We start from the raw sequence: 23,978 nt of genomic DNA, 5'->3' as shown, positions 1-23,978 counted from the left end.
GTAAAATAAAGAGTGGAAATCAAGAAGAGAAAAAAAATTGGAAGGATGAGTGAACTAAAATTTGTTTAAAGAAACAATATGTACTCAAGTGTTTCTCGATCTGGGTTTGTAAGCATGTTATTTCCATTAATAAAAATTTATTTTGACACAAGACATTTAAAAAGATTATTTTCACCCATTAAAATTAATGATAAAACTAGAGGAACAGTGTTAGTGAAGACGCTGGGGACGTGTCACCAGGATGAAGGCTAGAGTGTTTCCTAGACAGCAACACACTGGCATTACTCAGTTGTAAAGTATAAATCGTTATGGATCACCATTTAAGGCTCCCAGTTTTCTTCTGTTCCATTGTGTAAAGTCCCTTTCCTATATCATTTCTTATAATGTTAAGAACTAACATCACAAATTAAGAAACAATTGTGATATACAGGGAGACTCACTCGTGTCTAATATCACAACAATAATACTGACTCTTTTAGTAGATAATAACTCAGATACTACACTCAACAATAGGTTTATGTCATAAAGAAAACAATTATAATACAATTAACCTGGTCCTTCATGATGTATCCTCTCCATAACACTGCTGTAATTCCTTAAATATAGGTCATACTTATTGCATATACGATACTGACCTTGACAGAATGAGAGAGAGAGAGAGAGAGCGCATGTAGAATTATTAAGTGTGAGACATTCCGATTTCTCTTTGGTAAAATTACAAATCGATACTTTTTTACTGTGAAATGTGGACAAGATAAATCTCAGTAAAACCACACAGAAAAGGGAAACACTGGAGCACCTGAACTTTCATCTTTAATCAAGACATCTTCAGAGGCAAAACTGAATATTCTTAGGAGCATTCAATGAAGATATAATTGACGGTGAAGAGCGACTCTTCGTAGTTAACATACGGCCCATTTTGAGCTAGATGAGAATGCCCTTAAGCACGCTCTGTGAAGGTGAATTTTAACGCCTCATGTGAAGAACTTACAGGAGTCCCCTTGGCGTTGAGAGATTCATCCTTCCACTCCACCTGGTACTTCTGCAGCAACTGAAACACAGAGAAGAGCAGAACTGTCGTAGAAAGAAATGTTAAACTGTGTGGAAAGTGTCGCTTGTGTGGACAGATCATTGGCTCTATATATTCAGGGCCTCAGAACAACATCTGGTTGACCATAGCAGTAAACCAGATGATAGATATTTAAAATACTAATACTTATAATAATAATGATAATAATAATAATAATAGTTGTGATTTGGGTTGGTGTGTCCTACATGCAGTTTTACATATATGTAAAAGGAGTGTGGCGGTCGAGTGGATACAGTGCTTGTCTCCTGCTCCATGGGCCGGTGGTTTGATCCCGAGCACTCTCAGTTCATCCAACTGTAAATGGGCATAGTACCTAAGTTTACAACTTGGGGAAGTGACTGCAGTCTAGTTCAGTACTGGCCATGCTGCCCCCTTGTGCACTGAAGGCTTAGTACCGTACAGTGTGCTGTATGACACTGTGGACATTGTCATACTGATGATACCCACTTTCAGTTTTTAATGTTAAAAAGCATTTTTCCAGTCCTGTGATATTTTGAACAGTTGTTGCAGATTTTTCATCAGGAATGAAGCTCTATCACTTAGTCATGTTTCCTTCACTACCACACTACTGAAAGAGAGTAAATTTATCAGAGAAGTTTATGCTCTCCACGACATCAACTTTTGTTGTGACTAAGACTGTGCTCGGTCAGGTGTTGGATGATTGTGTCCCTCAGAATTTTCGCAAAGAGTTTACATATATGTGACATAGGCTGATGGGCCTTAGTTATTTTGCTTCAGTTTTCTGTTCTTGTATACAGTATTGGGGTGGTATTAGCTGACTTCCAGTCCTCATGCAATTTTCCTTGATCTAGACATTTTTCTGAAGTGCTAATAGCATTTGCCTCCTCCTTTATCACCTTTACCCATGTTCCATCTGAAGCTTTGACTTATTTCAGAATAGTGATATAGGCAGCGGTCATCATCATAGTTGAGGTTGAACAATTGCATGAAACTTATCACTTAATCTTTTAAACAAAAATTAAATGTTGATGATTAGTATTTTTCTCAGAGTAAACCTTATTTTCAATTAGTTATTTCAAAATTGTTTGTTACTACACGAACCTACCCAACAGAACAGTACATGAACTTACCATACAGATCGATCCCTATATAGAACTTATCCTCCAGACCATTTCATAAAACTTACCCTACAGAGGAAAATGTTCATCTCCTGCTCAGCTATCCTTCGTCCAATACACATCCTGGTGCCGAACCCAAAAGGAAGGGAGGCGTAACTGTGATAGTTCTTGCCCTGGTCCCTCAACCACCGCTCAGGTTGGAACTGGGAAGCTTGGGGGAAGTATTTCTCATTCATTCCCATAGGCTGCAAGATGACGGACACGTTGAACTGCAAGATGGTGCGGATCATAGAGGATATGAAGGTGTTGAAAGTTCAAGAATATAGTTTAGGATATAATATGAAAGACTTGTAAGAGGATGTTAAGCAGCTAAGACCCTAAATTGCTTCCTCATCTTGATAATCTTGTTCTCGTTACCAACACAGGTCTGCCAATCCCTAAGAGCTAAAGGAACCCCGATCTTACCGAGGAAATAGTAAAAACAGGGAAAGTAATAGTTGGAGAAGAATGTGAAACGGTGGAGGGAAGGACAATACAGATGACGTTGAATAGATCCATCCCTTTCCTAGGTAACATTTTGTTTTATCCTGCTCCTCCCAATGACCTCTCCCACTGTCTGAAGCTAACTGACCACTACTCTCTCTCTCTCTCTCTCTCTCTCTCTGTCACTTTCACCTTACACTCAACTCTGTCTCTTGTTTTATTCCTCTTTCAATATCTCTTTCTGTCTTGCTCTCTCTTTCCTCTCTCACTCTGTCTATTTGTCTCTTTGTCTTTCCATTTGTTCATGTTTCCACTCATCTTATTTACTCTTTATTTAGATGTCACTGCTTACCCCTTCAGGCACCAAGTATCCTGAGAGTACAATGTCCTTCACTGCACTTCGTAAAAGGAATGTAGAGACAGGAATACATCTGAAAAACACACGAAAAGAATAATAATCGAATCACCTCCACAATTATCCCCCCCCCCTCTCCCCCAGTTTATTTAACCTGCAAATTACATAACCTAACGCTACCTTTTGGGTGCCGGGTTGGATTAGGTCAGGTTAAGTTGGAAAAGGTTAGGTTGGATTGGGTCAAGTTCTGTTAGGTTAAGTTAGATTAGATTATGTTGGCTTATTTTAGGTTAATGTTACGATGGTTAAGCTTGAGTTGAAATAAGCTGCGGTTAATTTTCAGGTGATCTAAAGATTAAATACACAGCTGACTGCTACTCATCCTTCCTGGGGTAAGTCTTAGAAACCAGTTTACACTTATCATCCTACTCTGACGTTAATTAATAGGATGACCAAAATACCTGTGTTCCAGAGTTTTAGACACAAGGAAACAGCAAACTGTCTTACTTAAGCTTAAACACAAAAATAATCCAAGACTGGTATCGAAATACATTCACTTACCTCCTGAATAAAATAACAAATTAATTATTGCCTATGTACCCACAGTCGTCTCTCTCCTGCACTTATACCTGGTACAGTGGGGGTGCATTTTGTGAGATGTGGCAACTCTGTGGAATGCTTATCTAGTATTCTTATCCTGGCTGCTATTGGGAGGTTCTTTAGGGCTATTCTGGGAGTTTTAGGGTGATGTAAACAAACACACTGTTGCCACATTTCACAAAGTGCATCAGCCACTGTACCATGAATAAGAACAGGTGACTTGCCTAGTCAAGAACCTCCTACCCTAAAATTGTCTTTTTATAGCTTCCTTATCTTAGTTTCCTTGACGGCAACCTACAGTACATATATTATGTTATTTTAATCACGGGTCCCTTACCTAGATCTTCCTCGACAAATGTGTTGATGTAATTTAACTTATTTCTTGTTTCTGTTACCGGTAGGATCCTGTGGTATTCCTAGCCCACCCAGCTGTAAGTGGGTGCTTAACTATATGGAAGGCGTAGTATACAGTGTACTAAGCTGAACCCACACTGTCTCTAATGGGCAGTCATACACTGGCACTTTCATCTTAACCCTTTATGGACGATTCCTTCAGCTGTAGCGTTTTGATTGTTTTTCTGCCTGTTTTTCAGTGATCAGGCATGGTTTTATGGGTGCTTAGCTAGCTTGGTAACAGATGTAAAAGTGGTCGCACTTTCTAAAATCTTAAACAATTACAGTACTGTGAGTGAGTAATTACCTGTCACCTTCTCACACATTGTGTTCTCTCACATCAAATATACTAAAAATATCAATTGTACTGTAATATGATAGGTGGTTATAAATAATCTTACCTGTGAATAAAGTATTGAGAAGCTGACAGAAAAGTGCTGATCGTTGTCCTTAGCTAACCTTTTACTTTTACTTTTATCCTCTTCGCCACTGATCGGGCTTGTTAGCCGCTTGGGCGATCGGTCACGACTCTTTTCCTTTATATTCTTCACCAAAAGGTCTCGCTAGCCGCCCGGGCGATCGGTCACGTCTCTGTCACGCACTGTTGGCAAATACTGGGCATGCACCGGCTCCTGAATGTACCTGAACCCGCTCCAGTGTTGGTCAAGTCTTCTCTTGAAAGAGCTCACACTCGGTGCCGTCACAACACTCTCTGGTAGATTGTTCCAAGAGTTTACAACCCTCACTCCGAAAAAGTTTGCCCTCACGGTTTTCCGGACTTGCGGCTTCTTCAATCTTGAGCTGTGACCCCTTGTGGGGCGAGCGTCCGCCAGCTCCAAGTAAGGACACTCAACTGAGTAGTGCCCCCTGAGATGCTTATAAACCTCAACTAGGTCCCCCCTTGCCCGTCTGTAGTATAAGCTAGGCAAGTTCAGGCGCTCCAATCTCGCAGGGTAGCTGAGATGCCGAAGTGCAGGCACCAGCTTGGTGGCCCTCCTTTGAACATTTTCAACCAACTGACAGTCCCTAGCATATCTCGGGGACCAGATGGGGTGACAGTACTCCAGATGGGGAAGCACTTCACTCCTGAAGATCGTCACGAGGGACGGACCGTCTAGATATCTGAACGACCTTCTTATAAGACCCAATAATTTATTTGCCTGATTTACCTTCTTCTCACAATGGCCCGAGAACTTCAGCTCATTGTCAACATACACACCTAGGTCCTTCTCACACACAGTCTCAACTAGTACATTTTCTTCATCCCGTTGGGACATATGGTACGCCTCCTTACCGTTGGTACGCCCCAGGTGCATCCTCTTACACTTCGTGACATTGAATCTCAGCAGCCATTCCTTCGACCATTCCTGGAGCCCACAGAGGTCCTTCTGCAGCTCTTCACAGTCCGCTTGGTTCTTAATTTCCCGAAATAACTTGGCGTCATCGGCAAACATTTGTATGGAGGAGTGTACAACGTCAGGCATATCATTTATGAAACAAACAAACAACAGCGGGCCCAATACACTACCCTGCGGTACCCCACTTGTTACAGGTACAGATGACGATTTCGTGCCATTAATCACCACACATTGCTTGCGGTCATGTAGAAAGTCTTCTATCCACGCTAGGACATTTCCCCGAATTCCGTACCCTTCCAGTTTGATTTTCAGCCTTTCGTGGGGTACACTGTCGAAAGCCTTGGCAAAATCTAGGTAAATATTGTCGATATTACCACCCCGTTCTAGAATATGGGTCCAAATATCCAATACCTTGAGCAATTGTGTCAAGCAAGAGCGCCCCGGCATAAAACCGTGTTGGCAATCTTTTACAAGGTTGTTTCGTAGTAGATGTTCCATCGCTGCATCTCTGATAATACTCTCAAGTACTTTACATATTATGCTGGTCAGGCTCACCGGTCTATAGTTGTTCGTGGAGTGCCTATCGCCCTTCTTGAAGATAGGACTCACATAAGCCACTTTCCATTCACTGGGGACCATTTGTTCATCCAGGCATTTACAAAACAGAATCTTCAGGGGCTCTGCAAGCTCGTTGCACAGCTCCCTTAGCACTCTAGGATGCACCATGTCAGGTCCAGGACTCTTATGGACCTTTAGCCTGGACAGTTTATTTCTAATACCCTCTTCTGTGAACACAATGTGGGTCAGTGCTGTGTCGAACCGTCTGTCCTCAAACGCAGGAAGGTTAGTTGCATCCTCTCTTGTGAACACTGAGGAAAAGAAGCTGTTCAATGCCTCAGCTTTATCCTGGTCAGAATCTGCGTAACTACCATCTTCAAGCCTCAGGTCTGATACTCCTACTCGCGTTTTCAATTTCGACTTTGCATAGCGGTAAAACGCCTTTGGGTTTGACTTGACCTCGCGTGCAACCAGCCTTTGGAACTCCTTTTCAGCCCTCCTACACTCTATCTTTGCTTGGTTTCTGGCTCTTGCATACATCCTCCTGTCTTGCTCATCGTTTGACCCAACCCACGTCTTGAATTTCTGGGTTTTCTTCTTAATTTTGTCGACCGCCGCATGGTTCATGTGTAGGGATCCCCTCGTATTCCTAGAAGCACTGGGTTTGGTCTTGGGTATATATTTATCGATCAAATGGGTCATTTTACTAGTTATGATATTCAGCGTAGTGTCTGCGTTCTTGTACCTTAATAAGTCAGGCCAGTTGATACCCCTCATCTCTTCCCTCATCCCATTGTAATTTCCCTTGTAATATTTGCACCTTGGCCTGGCCTTATCTTGAACTAGGTAACAGTTAAATCTGAATGACAACACTGTATGGTGACTGGTGCCAACTGGGGCAAGGTGTTCCAGTTTGGCCACCATACCCTCCTCGTTTGTTATGATGAGGTCAAGTGGCTTGGGTGTTTGTTCCCCTCTGTAATGTGTCGGGTCTCTCACATGTTGGAACAGAAAATTATCTCTCAGAGTTTCTACAAAAAGAGTAGCAGGATTATTCAAGTCATTCGGGGTTGACTCGTTTCTCCAGTCGATGTCGCCATAGTTAAAGTCCCCCATGATAAGGAGGTGGCTGGGGTTGAGCATCGCCGCATTGTTTATTAAGGTTCTTAAGTTCCTTTGATTTAGTGGGCCACAGTTCGGGGATCTGTAGATACACCCGACGATAAGTAAGTCCCCTCCCTTTAATTTAATTTTACACCACTTGGACTCTTCAAAAACATCCTCTCCCTGTACCCTCGCCTGGCTGGCTCTAAGGTCTTGCCTAGCGTAGATAACCACACCCCTCCTGCAGGATTCTTGAGTTAGGTTCGTAAATGAGTCATATCCAGCAATACTGAACTCACATTCCTCTGGGTCGATTCTCCTGTTCTTGTACAACAGTTCTACAACTCCTACAATATCTGGTTGGTGTACTCTTAGTAGTGTTTCAAACTCCTCCCTCTTATCCAGGAACGTGTCGGTATTAGTGTACATGACATTCAAGCCAGAATTTGTTCTCGGTAACGTCTCTGCTCTTAGTAATAAACCCGCTCCACCCACATTCTCAGAAGCTGCAGCATTTGCTAAGTACACTGTATTTTGCAGGGTGTGGTTAAAAATTTCATTGTTTACACGGCGCTCGTTCCCTCCTGTCCGGTAGGCTGAGCTGGTGCCGCCTCCCGGGTGGGGGGTTGAGTGGGTGGAGGGTGCACTGCTGCCCCCTGGCCCTGTGTCGGCACACTTGTTTCCACTACCCTCCCCCTGAGTATAACCCATGTGCACCTGTCCCCGTTCCTTCTCGACTCCTCCCTCCTCTGCTTCAAGTCCAGCAGGAGCTTCTTGTGCTGTTCCCTCTGCATTACCGTGCGGTCTGGGTGAATAAATACATCTCGAAATGCCTCGCTCCTTGCTAAGTTTTTTGCCTGCCGGATAACTTGCCATTTTTCCTCCTCACTCCCTAATGTGATCCTGAGGGGGCGAGGCTTAGCCCCCTGCTTTTGTCCCAGTCTCCTCACATCCTGAGGGGTTGCTGGAATCTTCAGAACCTCTGTGCAAATATTTTGAAACAGCACCTTGTCGTGTGTTTCCTTACGGCAAGGGTTGTAAAGATAGCCTTGTTATTTATATACAGTATATAAATTAAGTGTTTCGGTATTGCCACAAGTGAATTAAAACCATCTACATAATCACTAATTATTTCCCTCTGAAGTACCTTGAAGGCTTGAGATAATTGCCCCTTAATTCTTGGCTTTGTTTCCAATAAGATGCCTTAAATAATCACTAGATCTAAAACCTGAACTTCTTGATGGATGTATTGAAGGAACTTGCCCTAATTCTCATTTTATTTCTTACCCTAAATTAACTTAATTCAACCAAGAGCTCTTTAAGATCACATGAAGATTAGCTCCTCGTATATTTCACCTTAAGATTAATCACCTTCTTACTAATCTAACCTAATACTAACACAACCTACCCCCCCTGTCCCCATAGAAAGCATTAGAGTGGTTAATCTTCAGGTGAATAAGTTTGGGGTTAATCTTCAGTTGATTCGTTTGTTACCTTAGAGATTCCTTGATGGTTGCCTTGAGGTAAGTGAGTCTGGCCAGATGGTGTTGGGTGAGGGTGGAACAGGATTTACCCACCACCTCGTCCAGCTCTTGGTGGACTTTCAGTTGAATGTCTGGGTTGGTGGCCAAGCAATAGAGTGTGTTGCTGACTGTGTTGGAGGTCTGAGGGAGAGCAGTAGGAGGTAGTGATTAAATGTTTTTTTTTTTTTTTGTAATTGGTATCAAATGACATGTTTGAATAGAAAGCTAGATTAATTGAGAGTTTTTGGGTGTGTTTAATTATATCGATTAACAATTTTTAATAATTTGTTGGGTGTAATAAGGAGTTAGTTGATTGTGTTGCAAATTAGTGGAGTTTGATGGGTCAATCTATTTATTATGTTGTGTGAACTGAGCTTATTGATGAGTTAATCAGTTAGTTATTTCTGAGTTAGAGAAGGCTATGTACAGAGACAACGTGCAGTATTTTATGACTAATTGGATAATATCACGGGTACAAAGCTGTCTCGTTTGTGTGTGCGTCCACCGATCAGACAAACACCTGTGAGAGTTCAATGGTTAACAGCACCATCAGGAGACTCACATTGTCAATAGCAGCAATGGTGAAGTCCACGAGGAAGGCATAAACATCAGTCCTCTTGAGGCCAGGAGTCAGTAGCAACTTGGTCAGCAGACTCACCTCCTCCATGTTACTACTGATGTTCTCCCTCTCTATAGTTGTCAAGGTCTTGTTTATGGCCTCTTCAGCAAACCTGAGGACACACATACATACATACATACTGTACATATATATATATATATACACAAGCAATACCTCACTAGTTGGGAATCGAACTCTGGGCCTCTGCGTGTGACCAGGGATCGCTACTACCACGCCCGTTCATCGTGCTTGTTAAGCACCGTGAACCCTCTCCCGCCTGACCCCGCTTCGCTCTCTCGGCTCGGCGCAGACTCTAAGTGCCTCCCCACCCTCCTCCTCCTCTCCCGCCCTCCTTTGCTCCCACCCTCCTCCTCTGCTCCCGCCACATTCCTCCCTTCCCACCATCCGCCTCCTCTGCTTCACTACCCACCACACACTCGCTCTACCACCTCCGCCCATCGGTGAGTACCAATACAAACTTAGTAGTTGTACTGTACTGTACTGTATATGTATGCACTATTTTTTATAGAAATGGCAATGATTTTCTGTATATGTAATGTATTTCATGGGGTAAAGGGAGACTCAGGAACGTTACTCCTGTATTTTATCTATTTCTTATGGGGAAAATTGACCCGCTTGACGTTGTTTCGCATAACCTTGCATTTTTAGGAACGTAACCCCGACATTAAGCGAGGACTCCCTGTACACACACACACACACACACACACAAACACACACACACACACACACACAGGGGGTCCCTGGGTTACGAAAGGGTTCAGTTCCTGAGGATGTTCTTAAGTCTGAAATGTAAGTAAGTCGGAACGCATGCTATGTGCATACCATACTTAAAGAACAATGTTTAAAATCCTACTATATCTTAGCCTAAGTCCTTATATACATCTAAAATCACTTAATTTAAGAAAAAAAGAAGAAATATAATGACAAAATACAGTAAATGAAAGTAAAAATATAAGTCAAGTACTGTAAATAAATTACTGTAAATTTAAGTTCAGCCTCGTTCGTATCAGCAGGCTGTGTAATCAGTTATTTCATGAAATGAATGTTTCATTGAATATTTTGTGAGATCCCAATGAATAAAATCTAACCTTACCTAACCTAATATGCCTGAAAGTTTCAACAGTCAAGTTATTTGATAGTAACACAATGTTTCAAATAATTTCATTCCGCACCTATGCAAAGAATAACTTTACCAATTGTCATCTTTATTGGTCAAAAACTGTAGTTGTGTACAGAGGGGCCCACTTTTAGGTGGGGGTCACCCTTACCCTTAATTTAGACATTCCTGAGTTTTCTTGGGGTTATTTAAATATGCATAAAAATGTCAGTTTTTTATTTCAAAAGTGTGGTCATGCGCAATAAAGGCGCTGAGAAACACAAGTGTTTTAGTGAAGAGGGTTCCTCCCTTTATTATGAAGGGGCAACCACTGCAGCCAAGAGCCGAAAATTCCACCTTAACAGCACTTCTGGGGAGCTATGACAAGTGATGCAGTGTAGTGATTCTCATAGGATTACACAATAAATATTCCTCATAAGTGAAGATACAGTATAAGAATGCATGCAGCACTACTTACAGTAACTGGTATTAAGTGAATTTGTCTGACTGAACTAGTCCATGTTAGGTTTCTTGTATGGTTACTTCTATTTTGTTTCTGATTTTTAGCATTTTTATTGTTATTTACCTGTTTAATAATGGTGTATGGGTTATATTATGAACATTCTAATTTATTGTAAGGTTTTTAAATAACTGGGTTGGATAGGAGGGTTTTTTTTTTATGTTCCATAAATACTGGTGAAGGTGGGGGTTTTCTTTGATCTGGGAGGTCAGCAGGGAGTGTTAACAGTTTGTATGAGTGCTCCTGACACTTTCCCCACTCTCCTGGTCATCCTATCAAAATTTCACACACTGGACTTTCCTGGGGTGCATGCACGTCTCTATGATAAATTTGAGCTCTAGCTTCAAAACTGTTGCTATATATGGATGAATAGACATACAAACAAACAAATGAACACTGTGCATGTAAGCAAATTCTCAGAAGCACATACAGTTGCTGCATTTGAAGTATTATGCAGAATGTATAACCACCTGCAAGTGTTATCTTTCTCTAAAGTTTACAGTAGTTTGAATAATAACTTGCAATCACTAAGTTTTGTTTGTCATTGAAACTCAAAACTTCATGTAATAAGTCACATCTAAAATAATCCTCAAATTTCTTTGTTATCTTTACTTTTCCTGTATACTTTTGGTTCAAAGGTCCACTTCCACTCTGCTATCAAAAACATCACCATCACTCTTGTGAAACAACTCAGCAAATTAATAACTTTGAATTTAAAAGAAATTTTAATTTTGATTAATTTCTCTTAAAGAAAAAAAGTTACATGATAGAAAATGGAATGAACAAAAAGGTACAGTGTGACAATTTATAACTCTATGAGCCTTCCATCTTGTCTCTCCCCTTTTCTGATGCACCAAACACTGTAAAGAGAAAAAAAATACTCACTGCTGGATTACTTCATGGGCCTTTTTCAACCTTTTGTAGGTTGGGGTAGAAAACCAATCCCAGATCCTCAAAAGGGCATTGAATTGGTGATGTACTGTAATCTGCAGGACAGTTTGAAATGCATCAATCAGCTCCTTGCCCTCTGTCGTCTCCTCCATGCATCCTATCCATTTATCAAATGATATCAACGATGTACCTGATGAAATGAGGAGAGAGAAAGAGGTTTAAATATTTGTAGAATATGGTATATATTTAGGGAAGCTATAAACAGAAGAAGAGTTACGCTAACCTGATTTTCCATACCTTCCAAAAAGCATTTGTTGAGCTCTTGAAGAAAATTAGCTGGGGCTTCATGCTTCTCATTCAGTAGACCTGACAACCTAAAGAGAGAGAATAATACTTTTAAGTGTATTGAAGAGAATTACACATCACCTATTTCAACTAACCTACGATCCACACATTACTCACAACTTCCTACCTTTATTTTAATGATTTTAATGATGCATTCCTTAGTCTCGCCCCCTTCCTTCCATTTCAACTACAAAGACTACACTTTATCTCCTAATTTCGTCTGTACATGCCTACACCTAACTTACTATCCCTCCTTCAACTATTCAAATTATACCTCGTTTCTCCATTTCAAGTCTCCATCCTATTATGTGTAGCCTCTCCCCTGGCTGTCATCCATAACTCTTACCTCTCCACAAATTTTTTGGCCAGCTGGTCCATTTGGGGAAGATGGTAGTGGAGGACATTCATCTTCATAACGTGAGGCTGGATGAGTCGTCTCACCCTCCACCATTGTTCTCCGTTGCTGGTCATTATCAAGAAGTAAATGAAGTTAATGTCACCCCACGTCGACAATTCCAAAACTTAATAAAAATCGAGGTTCCGGGCAGAACTAAGTTCCGGTGCATCCCTACATAGGTTGCCGTTAGGATACGAGAACAACACATAATAAGTGAAGTATCCATTTACAGCTGGGTGGACTGGGAGTGCCCCAGGATTGAATCAGTGACCCTTATGTATATATAATTGTACCTATAAGTGATGGGTTTTGAGGGGAGGAGGGAGGTTAGACCTCCATGATGTTGGTGGTATTAATGAAAGGGTTATTGCAACATACATCGAAGAAATCCATTTTCGAAACTTTAATTATTGTAAAACGTGTCTGAAACTCCAAGTTTCTTCAAATAAACTGTGACCGCCAAACAGGCCACAACCTCAAGTGTACAGTCTCTCCTTTTGTTCATTACAGATTACAAAATAAATGGACAGGCTTGTTAGGTTAGGTAAGAAAGATTAGCTTAAAGATTAAATTCATTCATCTGTCTTTTAGTGTAGTGGATGGTTCTTTTCGAAACTTGATAAAAACCATTACAGCAAAATCTTCAGACTATTTTTGGCCAGAGGCAACACTAAAATATTCTGAGGCAAAGGACACAGTTTACGGATCAGCTGAAGATTAGACTTCGAGGGTTAGATTGGCATTAGGGTGTTTAATCATCTGGTGACTTAAGCTTAGGTGTCTAATCTTTTGGTGATCCCAGTCTCACTGATTATTATTGTCAATTCACCTAAATGGAAATGTTAGCTTCTTTACGTAAATCAACTTAATGTGAGATTCTACAAGAGTTTATTGTTACTACACACACACACAGAGAGAGAGAGAGAGAGAGAGAGAGAGAGAGAGAGAGAGAGAGAGAGAGAGAGAGAGAGAGAGAGAGAGAGAGAGAGAGAGAGAGAGAGAGAGAGAGAGAGAGAGAGAGAGAGAGAGAGAGAGAGAGAGAGAGAGAGAGAGAGAGAGAGAGAGAGAGAGAGAGAGAGAGAGAGAGAGAGAGAGAGAGAGAGAGAGAGAGAGAGAGAGAGAGAGAGAGAGAGAGAGAGAGAGAGAGAGAGAGAGAGAGAGAGAGAGAGAGAGAGAGAGAGAGAGAGAGAGAGAGAGAGAGAGAGAGAGAGAGAGAGAGAGAGAGAGAGAGAGAGAGAGAGAGAGAGAGAGAGAGAGAGAGAGAGAGAGAGAGAGAGAGAGAGAGAGAGAGAGAGAGAGAGAGAGAGAGAGAGAGAGAGAGAGAGAGAGAGAGAGAGAGAGAGAGAGAGAGAGAGAGAGAGAGAGAGAGAGAGAGAGAGAGAGAGAGAGAGAGAGAGAGAGAGAGAGAGAGAGAGAGAGAGAGAGAGAGAGAGAGAGAGAGAGAGAGAGAGAGAGAGAGAGAGAGAGAGAGAGAGAGAGAGAGAGAGAGAGAGAGAGAGAGAGAGAGAGAGAGAGAGAGAGAGAGAGAGAGAGAGAGAGAGAGAGAGAGAGAGAGAGAGAGAGAGAGAGAGAGAGAGAGAGAGAGAGAGAGAGAGAGAGAGAGAGAGAGAGAGAGAGAGAGAGAGAGAGAGAGAGAGAGAGAGAGAGAGAGAGAGAGAGAGAGAGAGAGAGAGAGAGAGAGAGAGAGAGAGAGAGAGAGGAAGAGAGAGAGAGAGAGAGAGAGAGAGAGAGAGAGAGAGAGAGAGAGAGAGAGAGAGAGAGAGAGAGAGAGAGAGAGAGAGAGAGAGAGAGAGAGAGAGCACTGTACTTACTCGACTAACAGCCCTAGCTCTTCAGGTACAAACTTGTTCTTGTCAGAATTCCTGAGCAGGCGTAAAGCTTCAGTTGGCGGCTTTACAGGGTTTTTGGCAGTCTGGTTTAGGAGATGTGACACCTCATCTGCGTCAGTGATGAACACCGTGGGAGGCTGGCGAGGGAGGTCCACTCGGAAGATAGGGCCATACTGCTCACACAAAGCTTCCCAAATCGTGTTGTGATGACCTGCTTCAAATACTGAAAAGTTGTTTCCGTGTTTAGTTTCTAAGAGAAATATATCGAAATGCTGTATATATCTGTGTTTATAGTTCTTAAGAGTTCGAGGGTCAGGTTTGGTTAGGCTGGAGTAGGTCTGGTTAGGTTGGGCTGCTTTGCATTGAATTGAGCTTGCGTTAGTTTAGATGTGTTTTAGTTTAGGATACGTTAACTTGGATTGTATTATTTTAGCTTGTTAGGTTAAAGTTGGTTAGGTTAGACAAAGTTGCATTATATGAAATGTTGGTTAGGCTGTGTTTTGATGGGGTAAGCTAGGTTATGGTTGGTATTGTTAAATAATGTTAAGTGAAGCCAAGTTTGGTTGAATAACACTTAATTGGGTTGGGCTAGGTTGGGTTAAATTATACTAAGTTATGTTGTGTTGGGCTATGTAAGTTCAGGTGTAATAATTTGGGTTGGATTAGGTTAACTTAGGGTGGGGTCAGTTATATTATACTAGGTTAAGTTTGGTTAGGTCAAGTTAGGTTAGGTTTGGTTAAATTAAACTAGGCTGAGCTGGATTAGGTTAATTTAAATTATGTTAAAATAGACTGTCAGACCAATAAACCATTGTAATATAGAACCACACCCAGAGGCACAAAAAATAAAAACAATGACAAAATGTAGACACTAACATCTGTGACGGTACATTGCTGGCAGGGACCTTAACACAGGCCACCGTCTGGGGCCCGGGATTTGGGAGGCAGGGAGCGGTTGTACCTGTGTCATTGCTGATGTTGCTTCTGCTGCTCCTCGAGCCTGCAGAGCCGTTGCTGCTAGACATAACCTGGGGTGTAGTCCAGTCAACAGAAGCTTACCACAACCTCTTATGGATGTCATGATCAAAAGCTGAAACATTGCAAGCATATTCAATAGCTGGTTTTGATTCTATATTGGTAATTCATAACATGTACAGTTAAACACCTATCCTAACTTAACAGGTGCACAGTATCTTAGAATATTAGAGAGAGTGCTGCTATCTACTGTTCACACCTTAACCTTCCCTTCGCCACAAAGTCATTTTGGTTTAGGAAAGATACCCTATACACACAAGCAATGTTGTCAAAGTCTAGTTTTATGCCCACCCAGATATTGAGGTGCTTGAGTGGCCTACAAAAGGATGTGGTATAAATCCTATTGAAAATCTTAGGGTCATTGTGAGTAGGGAATGGAAAGCGGATGTTAGTAACCGATAAGCAGTTGAATAAACATCACGGGAAGTGTGGAAGAGATTCTGACAGAGGCCAGAAGTATTCATGAACCTGATCTAGTCAATGCCAAGGAGGGTAAATGTTGATGATGCTGGGAGGGGAAGAATCCTATTACAGTAATATATTGTATATAGTGTCATCTACCTGGATTGTTTCAATGATTTCTATATCCTATAAATGATAACATAAGTATGCAATAAGCAGAGTACAATTACAGTACATAATCAAGTGACATTACAATTACTGTGTTCCTGTAGATTCTTGGCTCACCGTTCTATGCAACAAGCATAGAATTCATTATGAAAGAGCATTTGTTATACATATTGCAAAGCTAAGAAGCTACATGTTCTTTGTATAACTCCTATAACAGATATTATGAAGAGCATTAAATATAAATGTATAATATGTTCATGCTACTATAATTCTGATATCCTACAGCAAATATTATCCAGTATTGGACATAGTAGACATCCAAAGATTCCCGACACTGTGAAGATAAATCTCATACCAGCGACGTTCCATAGTAACTGTCTCAATTATATTTTCAGAGTAGATATACTAGGCATTTAGCTCCTCTTAATACCTGTAGATTATTGGCATCTCTCTCTTCTGATGTAACGGGCCGAGTTTTCTCTTTTCAATAATTTACCATCCAGCTATTCTTTTCAATGAGTATCCGGTTTTATATACTTATCCTTCTTCACTTCTTTACATACATACTTACTTTTATATATTCTTGCTTATATTCTTATATGTTCTTTATCTCTATATACCTTATATTCTTATATATGTAGCTTGTATGCTTCTCTGCTTATATTTTCCAAGTCAATGTTCTTTCTTTTCATTTCCTTTCATATATTATAATCTCTTCCATATATTTGGTTCTAGTTATATTCTAAACCATGGATTAACCTGGGAAACCATGTCTTTGTTATTACCACACTTATTATACTTACAACGGTAGCCTGCCACCACCCAGGATTTTTCTAGAATATAACATCTCTTAGTTAACTGTTAGGTAGCGAGCTTCTAGGCACGTGAGTTAGTTATTTTCTGAGAACCAATGTGGGAAAGGATAGAGTGGTGATACTCGTAGACGTAGATTACTAATTCAATATTTATTAACACAGTGATTGGATAAGATGCATCTTAGATTCACTCAGACAAAGCAGAACTGCAATTTATTTCTTAAGTCATCAAACACTTCAAGAACTTATTACCTCATTAAATACCTCCAAATACTTATTACTTCAATCGACAATTGAGAGATAATTTTCTGTTCCAACATGTGAGAGACCCGACACATTACAGAGGGGAGCAAACACCCAAGCCACTTGACCTCATCATAACAAACGAGGAGGGTATGGTGGCCAAACTGGAACACCTTGCCCCAGTTGGCACCAGTCACCATACAGTGTTGTCATTCAGATTTAACTGTTACCTAGTTCAAGATAAGGCCAGGCCAAGGTGCAAATATTACAAGGGAAATTACAATGGGATGAGGGAAGAGATGAGGGGTATCAACTGGCCTGACTTATTAAGGTACAAGAACGCAGACACTACGCTGAATATCATAACTAGTAAAATGACCCATTTGATCGATAAATATATACCCAAGACCAAACCCAGTGCTTCTAGGAATACGAGGGGATCCCTACACATGAACCATGCGGCGGTCGACAAAATTAAGAAGAAAACCCAGAAATTCAAGACGTGGGTTGGGTCAAACGATGAGCAAGACAGGAGGATGTATGCAAGAGCCAGAAACCAAGCAAAGATAGAGTGTAGGAGGGCTGAAAAGGAGTTCCAAAGGCTGGTTGCACGCGAGGTCAAGTCAAACCCAAAGGCGTTTTACCGCTATGCAAAGTCGAAATTGAAAACGCGAGTAGGAGTATCAGACCTGAGGCTTGAAGATGGTAGTTACGCAGATTCTGACCAGGATAAAGCTGAGGCATTGAACAGCTTCTTTTCCTCAGTGTTCACAAGAGAGGATGCAACTAACCTTCCTGCGTTTGAGGACAGACGGTTCGACACAGCACTGACCCACATTGTGTTCACAGAAGAGGGTATTAGAAATAAACTGTCCAGGCTAAAGGTCCATAAGAGTCCTGGACCTGACATGGTGCATCCTAGAGTGCTAAGGGAGCTGTGCAACGAGCTTGCAGAGCCCCTGAAGATTCTGTTTTGTAAATGCCTGGATGAACAAATGGTCCCCAGTGAATGGAAAGTGGCTTATGTGAGTCCTATCTTCAAGAAGGGCGATAGGCACTCCACGAACAACTATAGACCGGTGAGCCTGACCAGCATAATATGTAAAGTACTTGAGAGTATTATCAGAGATGCAGCGATGGAACATCTACTACGAAACAACCTTGTAAAAGATTGCCAACACGGTTTTATGCCGGGGCGCTCTTGCTTGACACAATTGCTCAAGGTATTGGATATTTGGACCCATATTCTAGAACGGGGTGGTAATATCGACAATATTTACCTAGATTTTGCCAAGGCTTTCGACAGTGTACCCCACGAAAGGCTGAAAATCAAACTGGAAGGGTACGGAATTCGGGGAAATGTCCTAGCGTGGATAGAAGACTTTCTACATGACCGCAAGCAATGTGTGGTGATTAATGGCACGAAATCGTCATCTGTACCTGTAACAAGTGGGGTACCGCAGGGTAGTGTATTGGGCCCGCTGTTGTTTGTTTGTTTCATAAATGATATGCCTGACGTTGTACACTCCTCCATACAAATGTTTGCCGATGACGCCAAGTTATTTCGGGAAATTAAGAACCAAGCGGACTGTGAAGAGCTGCAGAAGGACCTCTGTGGGCTCCAGGAATGGTCGAAGGAATGGCTGCTGAGATTCAATGTCACGAAGTGTAAGAGGATGCACCTGGGGCGTACCAACGGTAAGGAGGCGTACCATATGTCCCAACGGGATGAAGAAAATGTACTAGTTGAGACTGTGTGTGAGAAGGACCTAGGTGTGTATGTTGACAATGAGCTGAAGTTCTCGGGCCATTGTGAGAAGAAGGTAAATCAGGCAAATAAATTATTGGGTCTTATAAGAAGGTCGTTCAGATATCTAGACGGTCCGTCCCTCGTGACGATCTTCAGGAGTGAAGTGCTTCCCCATCTGGAGTACTGTCACCCCATCTGGTCCCCGAGATATGCTAGGGACTGTCAGTTGGTTGAAAATGTTCAAAGGAGGGCCACCAAACTGGTGCCTGCACTTCGGCATCTCAGCTACCCTGAGAGATTGGAGCGCCTGAACTTGCCTAGCTTATACTACAGACGGGCAAGGGGGGACCTAGTTGAGGTTTATAAGCATCTCAGGGGGCACTACTCAGTTGAGTGTCCTTACTTGGAGCTGGCGGACGCTCGCCCCACAAGGGGTCACAGCTCAAGATTGAAGAAGCCGCAAGTCCAGAAAACCGTGAGGGCAAACTTTTTCGGAGTGAGGGTTGTAAACTCTTGGAACAATCTACCAGAGAGTGTTGTGACGGCACCGAGTGTGAGCTCTTTCAAGAGAAGACTTGACCAACACTGGAGCGGGTTCAGGTACATTCAGGAGCCGGTGCATGCCCAGTATTTGCCAACAGTGCGTGACAGAGACGTGACCGATCGCCCGGGCGGCTAGCGAGCCGACCTTTTGGTGAAGAATATAAAGGAAAAGAGACGTGACCGATCGCCCAAGCGGCTAACAAGCCGATCAGTGGCGAAGAGGATAAAAGTAAAAAAGGTATACACCAGATATCACTGGACCCTCAGGTCTTACCTTACCAAGTAGCAAATTAACTCTTCACTTCTTGGTTATATCATTATACTCTCAGATTATCATTTCATGGTCACTACCAATGAATACATAGCACACTGGACAACTCCACAATTATCTCAACATACAATACCTCCTGTTAATTCACAAGGAACAACATGGCACTTTTAACTCTCATTCAGTGGTTCAATACTTAACCTGGGATACTATATTTCTGCTAGTTATCCCCCAAACAAGATACCATAATACTTAGGCCTATGTAACTGTGAGGAGTGCCCCAGGGTAACGCTGGTCTCTACAACAAATGAAGATCGCTGTTAGGGGTCGGTTGTAGGGCCGGATTGATAGTCATTACGAAGCACAATGCCAATTGATAGTGTTCGTGCTGGTCTATTAATAGTCATCCCGATAAACGAGGTATCGGAAGGGAACCGTACGCATATCCCTGAAATGTTGGAAACAACATCGGGTGGCTACCCCCACCCGATAGCTGCCTTACGACAAATAATAATCATTATATTTTATGAAAGTTCTTCCAGTACTTTATATTACAGATGTCTACGTCGAATTATTTTATTTTTTTTGATAAGAACAATTAAAAGAAGTGTTAATACGGATAAATGAACTTTCACAACACTGTTATGAACTTGAAACATTATTGGAATGTTGACATCACAGCTCCTACTGCTGTCTGTACTGTGAGCCTCATCTTCAATTAACAATTACTTCTGTTATCATTTAAGTTATGTTTCTTATCTTTATTCATTCATACAATATTTTTGTCGTAGTAGTAATAAAATTTCAACCATCTGAACCGGGAAATACACTTATGTTTTCCGGAATGAGGCAAGCCAAGTGAGCTCACTCTATCTTGAGTTAGCAAGGAAAATATCACAGTTTTTGGCCCAGTAATATAGTTTTTTTTACTTCACTGTGGTCTTTAATAATGGAGCATAACTCAATATGTAAGGTAATTCACCTGTGAGGTTTTATGAAGACAACAAAAGGAAAGAAATATACATTTATTTTTTTTATAAATGTGTAAAAATTAAGAAAATAAACTATAATTTTTCTATACATAGTTCTGCATTTCCCGAAATTCACAGCTTATATTATAGATATATAAAAATAAATCTTAACTGCCATACTTTGGACAATATTTGTAACTGACATGAAAATATTTCTATCTTGGGCACAAAAAGAAATGGTTCACTCCTTCTCTACAGCTATTTATATCAATGCATAAAATTTAATAAAAGAAACATATCCTCTGTACAGTACTTTGCACAGTATAACATATCTTATGAATACCTGTATACACCAAACAAAACTTTATTCTTTATCACAGGAAATAAATTCAAATTTTGAAAATCACAGCCTTTATGTATATTATAAATATTCACCCCCCCACAATTAATTACCTGCCATACTTATGACAGCTTTTTAAACAAAAAAACCTTTGTCAAAATAAACACATATATGTTTATTTCCTTCAAATAAAATTAGTTGAATATGTAAGAAATAGAACGAATAACTTTTACTTTAGATGCCAATTTCTGAAATATTACAACATCATTCATATGTTTTAGCCATGGCATCATATGCAGCTCCTGCTTTCCTTAAAACACTATCTAACAAATCCAAAGAATTATTCAATTTTTCATGTGTCTTTTCAATTGCAGTTTGTTGTAGTTTTTGTGTTAACATCATTTCTTTTTTCAGTTTCATTTCCTCCTCATGCTCCCTATTCAATCTGTACAACTTAGATTTATGTAACTCTTCTTGTCTTTTATCACACATTTCATAGATACTTGTCACCCTCCTAGTTCGCCTTGGTTTGCTCCTTGGCCGAGAACCAGATGCCCTGGACACTGAATAAAGGTGTTGGTTGGAAGCATGAGCAGGAGGGGGTGAGGCAATATCACTCGATAGTGAGTCAGGGGCATTGACTGCCGAGGCAGGAGCAATGTTTGGTGAGGCAGGAGCAATGACTGGTGAGGCAGGAACATTGACTTGTGAGACAGGAACATGTGTTGGGTTTCAGACAGAGCTGCAGAACGTTCTCTTACTACCTCCATGTTTGATAACACGCGCGGAAACATTGTTGCCAAGTACTCAGATGAAGAAAATTATCTTTTTTGTTTCGAACAAATAATAAAGATCAATTTTATTAAAAAAATATATTATACAATATATTATTGTGCCGGTTTAAATTAACAACTAAATGTCTCTCTAAATCGTCTTTCTAATTATGTGAAATAATACATTTGGCAGTCGCGCATGGCCAAAAAAATTTTTGCTATCCGACACGAGCTGCCGTGTTGACACGCTCATGTAAGTGTCTAGGAATATGGCACTCAGCGTTGGGTGGTTGCATCCCGACACACGATCATCGAGATGATGATCGTGATCGTCATTATCGTCGTAATGACTATCAATACGGCCCGTAGACCGACACACGCTCAGGGAGTGGGCGCCTGATTTGCAGGAAACGGACTTCCCAGTTCAGTCCTGTCGAATTACGGCATCGTCCAACCCGGTTACCGCCCCACGTTAGCCGATGAGTATTCAGCTCAACACACTGGAGAGACGTTGAGGAAGTCACGAATGCCTAAAGGCCTAACTTCAACTATACAAAACATACGCCTGGCAACGGTTCAGACAATATCTAAATCTCTACGTTACTCGACTTAATTGGCACAGAATTCACTATGTTAACACATGAGCACTGATATTCACCAAAATTGACTAAGTTAAACTGAATTAATAGGCGGCGGGAACACACGTTAACATACCTGGAGAGACGTTGAGGAAGTCACGAATGCGTGATTCTCCCTCGTGTAGAGGTATATATGTGCACCTGCTGGGCAGCTTGGGCCTCCATATTCATACCAGAAGGGTCGATCTTACCAACAACATAACTTCTCTATCATTTTGGATCACTGTATACTTAGTTATGAACTCCGGTGTTCTTGATCAGGGTAATTTCCTGTCTATTCATATAATCTAATCAGAGGTTGAGCTTGCCAGGAAAAGGTGGAATATACACGTCGATAACATTAATTCTGCAAGCTCAGGCCTGAGGCGAACAAGGGGCTATTCACGGGGAGGCCTAGATCTTGGAGATTATACCAGTTGACAGAATAGTTCAGGAGATTAATGACTTTCTCAAATAGACAACTGACCCTAATTAAACTATAAACATCAGATTCTCTGATGTCGGGGCGACAAAATGATATAACTTCAGGCGCGATCAGAAACTCATGGATACCCCCACGGACGACATAAAATACGCCACTCTAGCTGGCAAACTCGACACTCACTTACTTGACACGTTCTACTAACGATAAGGACAGGTGAAGCATTCTACCCCACTCACAATGGATCTTGAATGTTCCAACTGTAAACAGACATATCTAAGTTGACTCAAAACAAGGGTGTTCTCTCTCACACTCAAATTCATTTTATAGAGAGGTTGGTTTCAGTAAGTCAGAGAAAATGGGATAACGGAGGACTGAGGTGTCTTGAAGTGATGAGAAAACGGACTCCTCAGATGGAGGACTCAAACGAAAGCCGAGTTACATGTTTTGTGGGCTATTAAGCGTAATATGAATCATTTGATTTTGGCGCTAACTGACGTGTAAGACCGTGGTCATTACACTGACAATAAACATCGTATGTGTATGCTTTAGATACTCTGTTACCAATATCTGCTTTGATAACGTTGAAGGTTTACGGAAAAGTAATAAAAAAAAGTGAATCAAAAGAGGCGGGGTTGATGACCAGAGCAGTGTGGCTAGTAGTACATAATGGCAAGTGAGGTGAATATTATATTTTATTTATCTAGTGTGACCACTCCAGATGATTCATAAAACTTATTGATATAAAAAATTGAGAGTTGAAAAGGGAGAGTTTAAAAAATAAGAGAGTGGAAAGGTTGAACCACAGCATGGTAAGGGATGGCAGGGAAGGAGGCATAGGAGAAGTCTACAGCCAACCTCAAACAATGTGCATAAGTCTGGCGATAAGGTAACCAAGGCTGACTATGTGTTGATGTCGTGTACATAAACAGAAGAATAAAACAGTATAGTGCTACAGTGTATTGCTGTATTGGGAAGGATGGAGTGATAGTAATACAAAATGGTAACAATGTACGAAGCATGAGATATGGTAAATGATAAGTGATGTGTGTTTCTGAAAGACCTTGATGTGTACAGTATAAAGGTTGTTGGGTTCTTACTCACACACTTGGTACCTTTAAGCAATTTTGGATCTAACTTTAGATTGTCAGCTTAATGATGTGGTGTAATACACATACAGTATTGTATTTATGTACAGCATATGACTCTTGAGAAAAATAAATCTCGCCTTTCAAACAACAATTGAGACCCACTCGTGGACCCTGACTATCCAACACTGCCACTGTTGCCATGGTGACCATACCCTCTGTGTGTTGACAGTGTTGTCTAACCTCTTCAGTTTATATCTTA

The 23,978-nt window shown here is 41.2% G+C and overlaps 1 protein-coding gene across 1 annotated transcript; it reads right to left on the bottom strand.

The window, feature by feature from the left end:
* Nucleotides 1-120: 120 nt before the first annotated feature.
* Nucleotides 121-22,317, bottom strand: LOC121853672 (probable cytochrome P450 49a1). Its single transcript, XM_042348011.1, has 11 exons — nucleotides 22,284-22,317; nucleotides 15,138-15,351; nucleotides 14,244-14,484; nucleotides 12,382-12,498; nucleotides 11,988-12,064; nucleotides 11,685-11,880; nucleotides 9,106-9,274; nucleotides 8,515-8,684; nucleotides 3,005-3,083; nucleotides 2,238-2,438; nucleotides 121-1,051 (listed from the first exon to the last, which is right to left on the bottom strand). The coding sequence occupies exons 2-11, from the start codon at nucleotides 15,340-15,342 to the stop codon at nucleotides 941-943; spliced, it is 1,566 nt and encodes a 521-aa protein (XP_042203945.1). The 5' UTR covers nucleotides 15,343-15,351; nucleotides 22,284-22,317; the 3' UTR covers nucleotides 121-940.
* Nucleotides 22,318-23,978: the final 1,661 nt, after the last annotated feature.

The sequence above is a fragment of the Homarus americanus genome, unplaced genomic scaffold, assembly GCF_018991925.1.
Source record: "Homarus americanus isolate GMGI-L3 unplaced genomic scaffold, GMGI_Hamer_2.0 scaffold4896, whole genome shotgun sequence".
In the NCBI taxonomy this organism is placed as follows: domain Eukaryota; kingdom Metazoa; phylum Arthropoda; class Malacostraca; order Decapoda; family Nephropidae; genus Homarus; species Homarus americanus.
The sequence above is the reverse complement of the archived record's forward strand: the minus strand, read 5'-3'. Positions and strand labels throughout refer to the sequence as shown.

Coding starts and splice junctions, on each gene's coding strand:
- LOC121853672 (XM_042348011.1), bottom strand. CDS start 15,342: ATGACATCCATAAGAGGTTGTGGTAAGCTTCTGTTGACTGGACTACAC. Junction 12,499..14,243: donor GAGCTAGGGCTGTTAGTCGA/GTAAGTACAGTG, acceptor GATAATGACCAG/CAACGGAGAACAATGGTGGA. Junction 11,881..11,987: donor CAACAAATGCTTTTTGGAAG/GTATGGAAAATC, acceptor TCATTTCATCAG/GTACATCGTTGATATCATTT.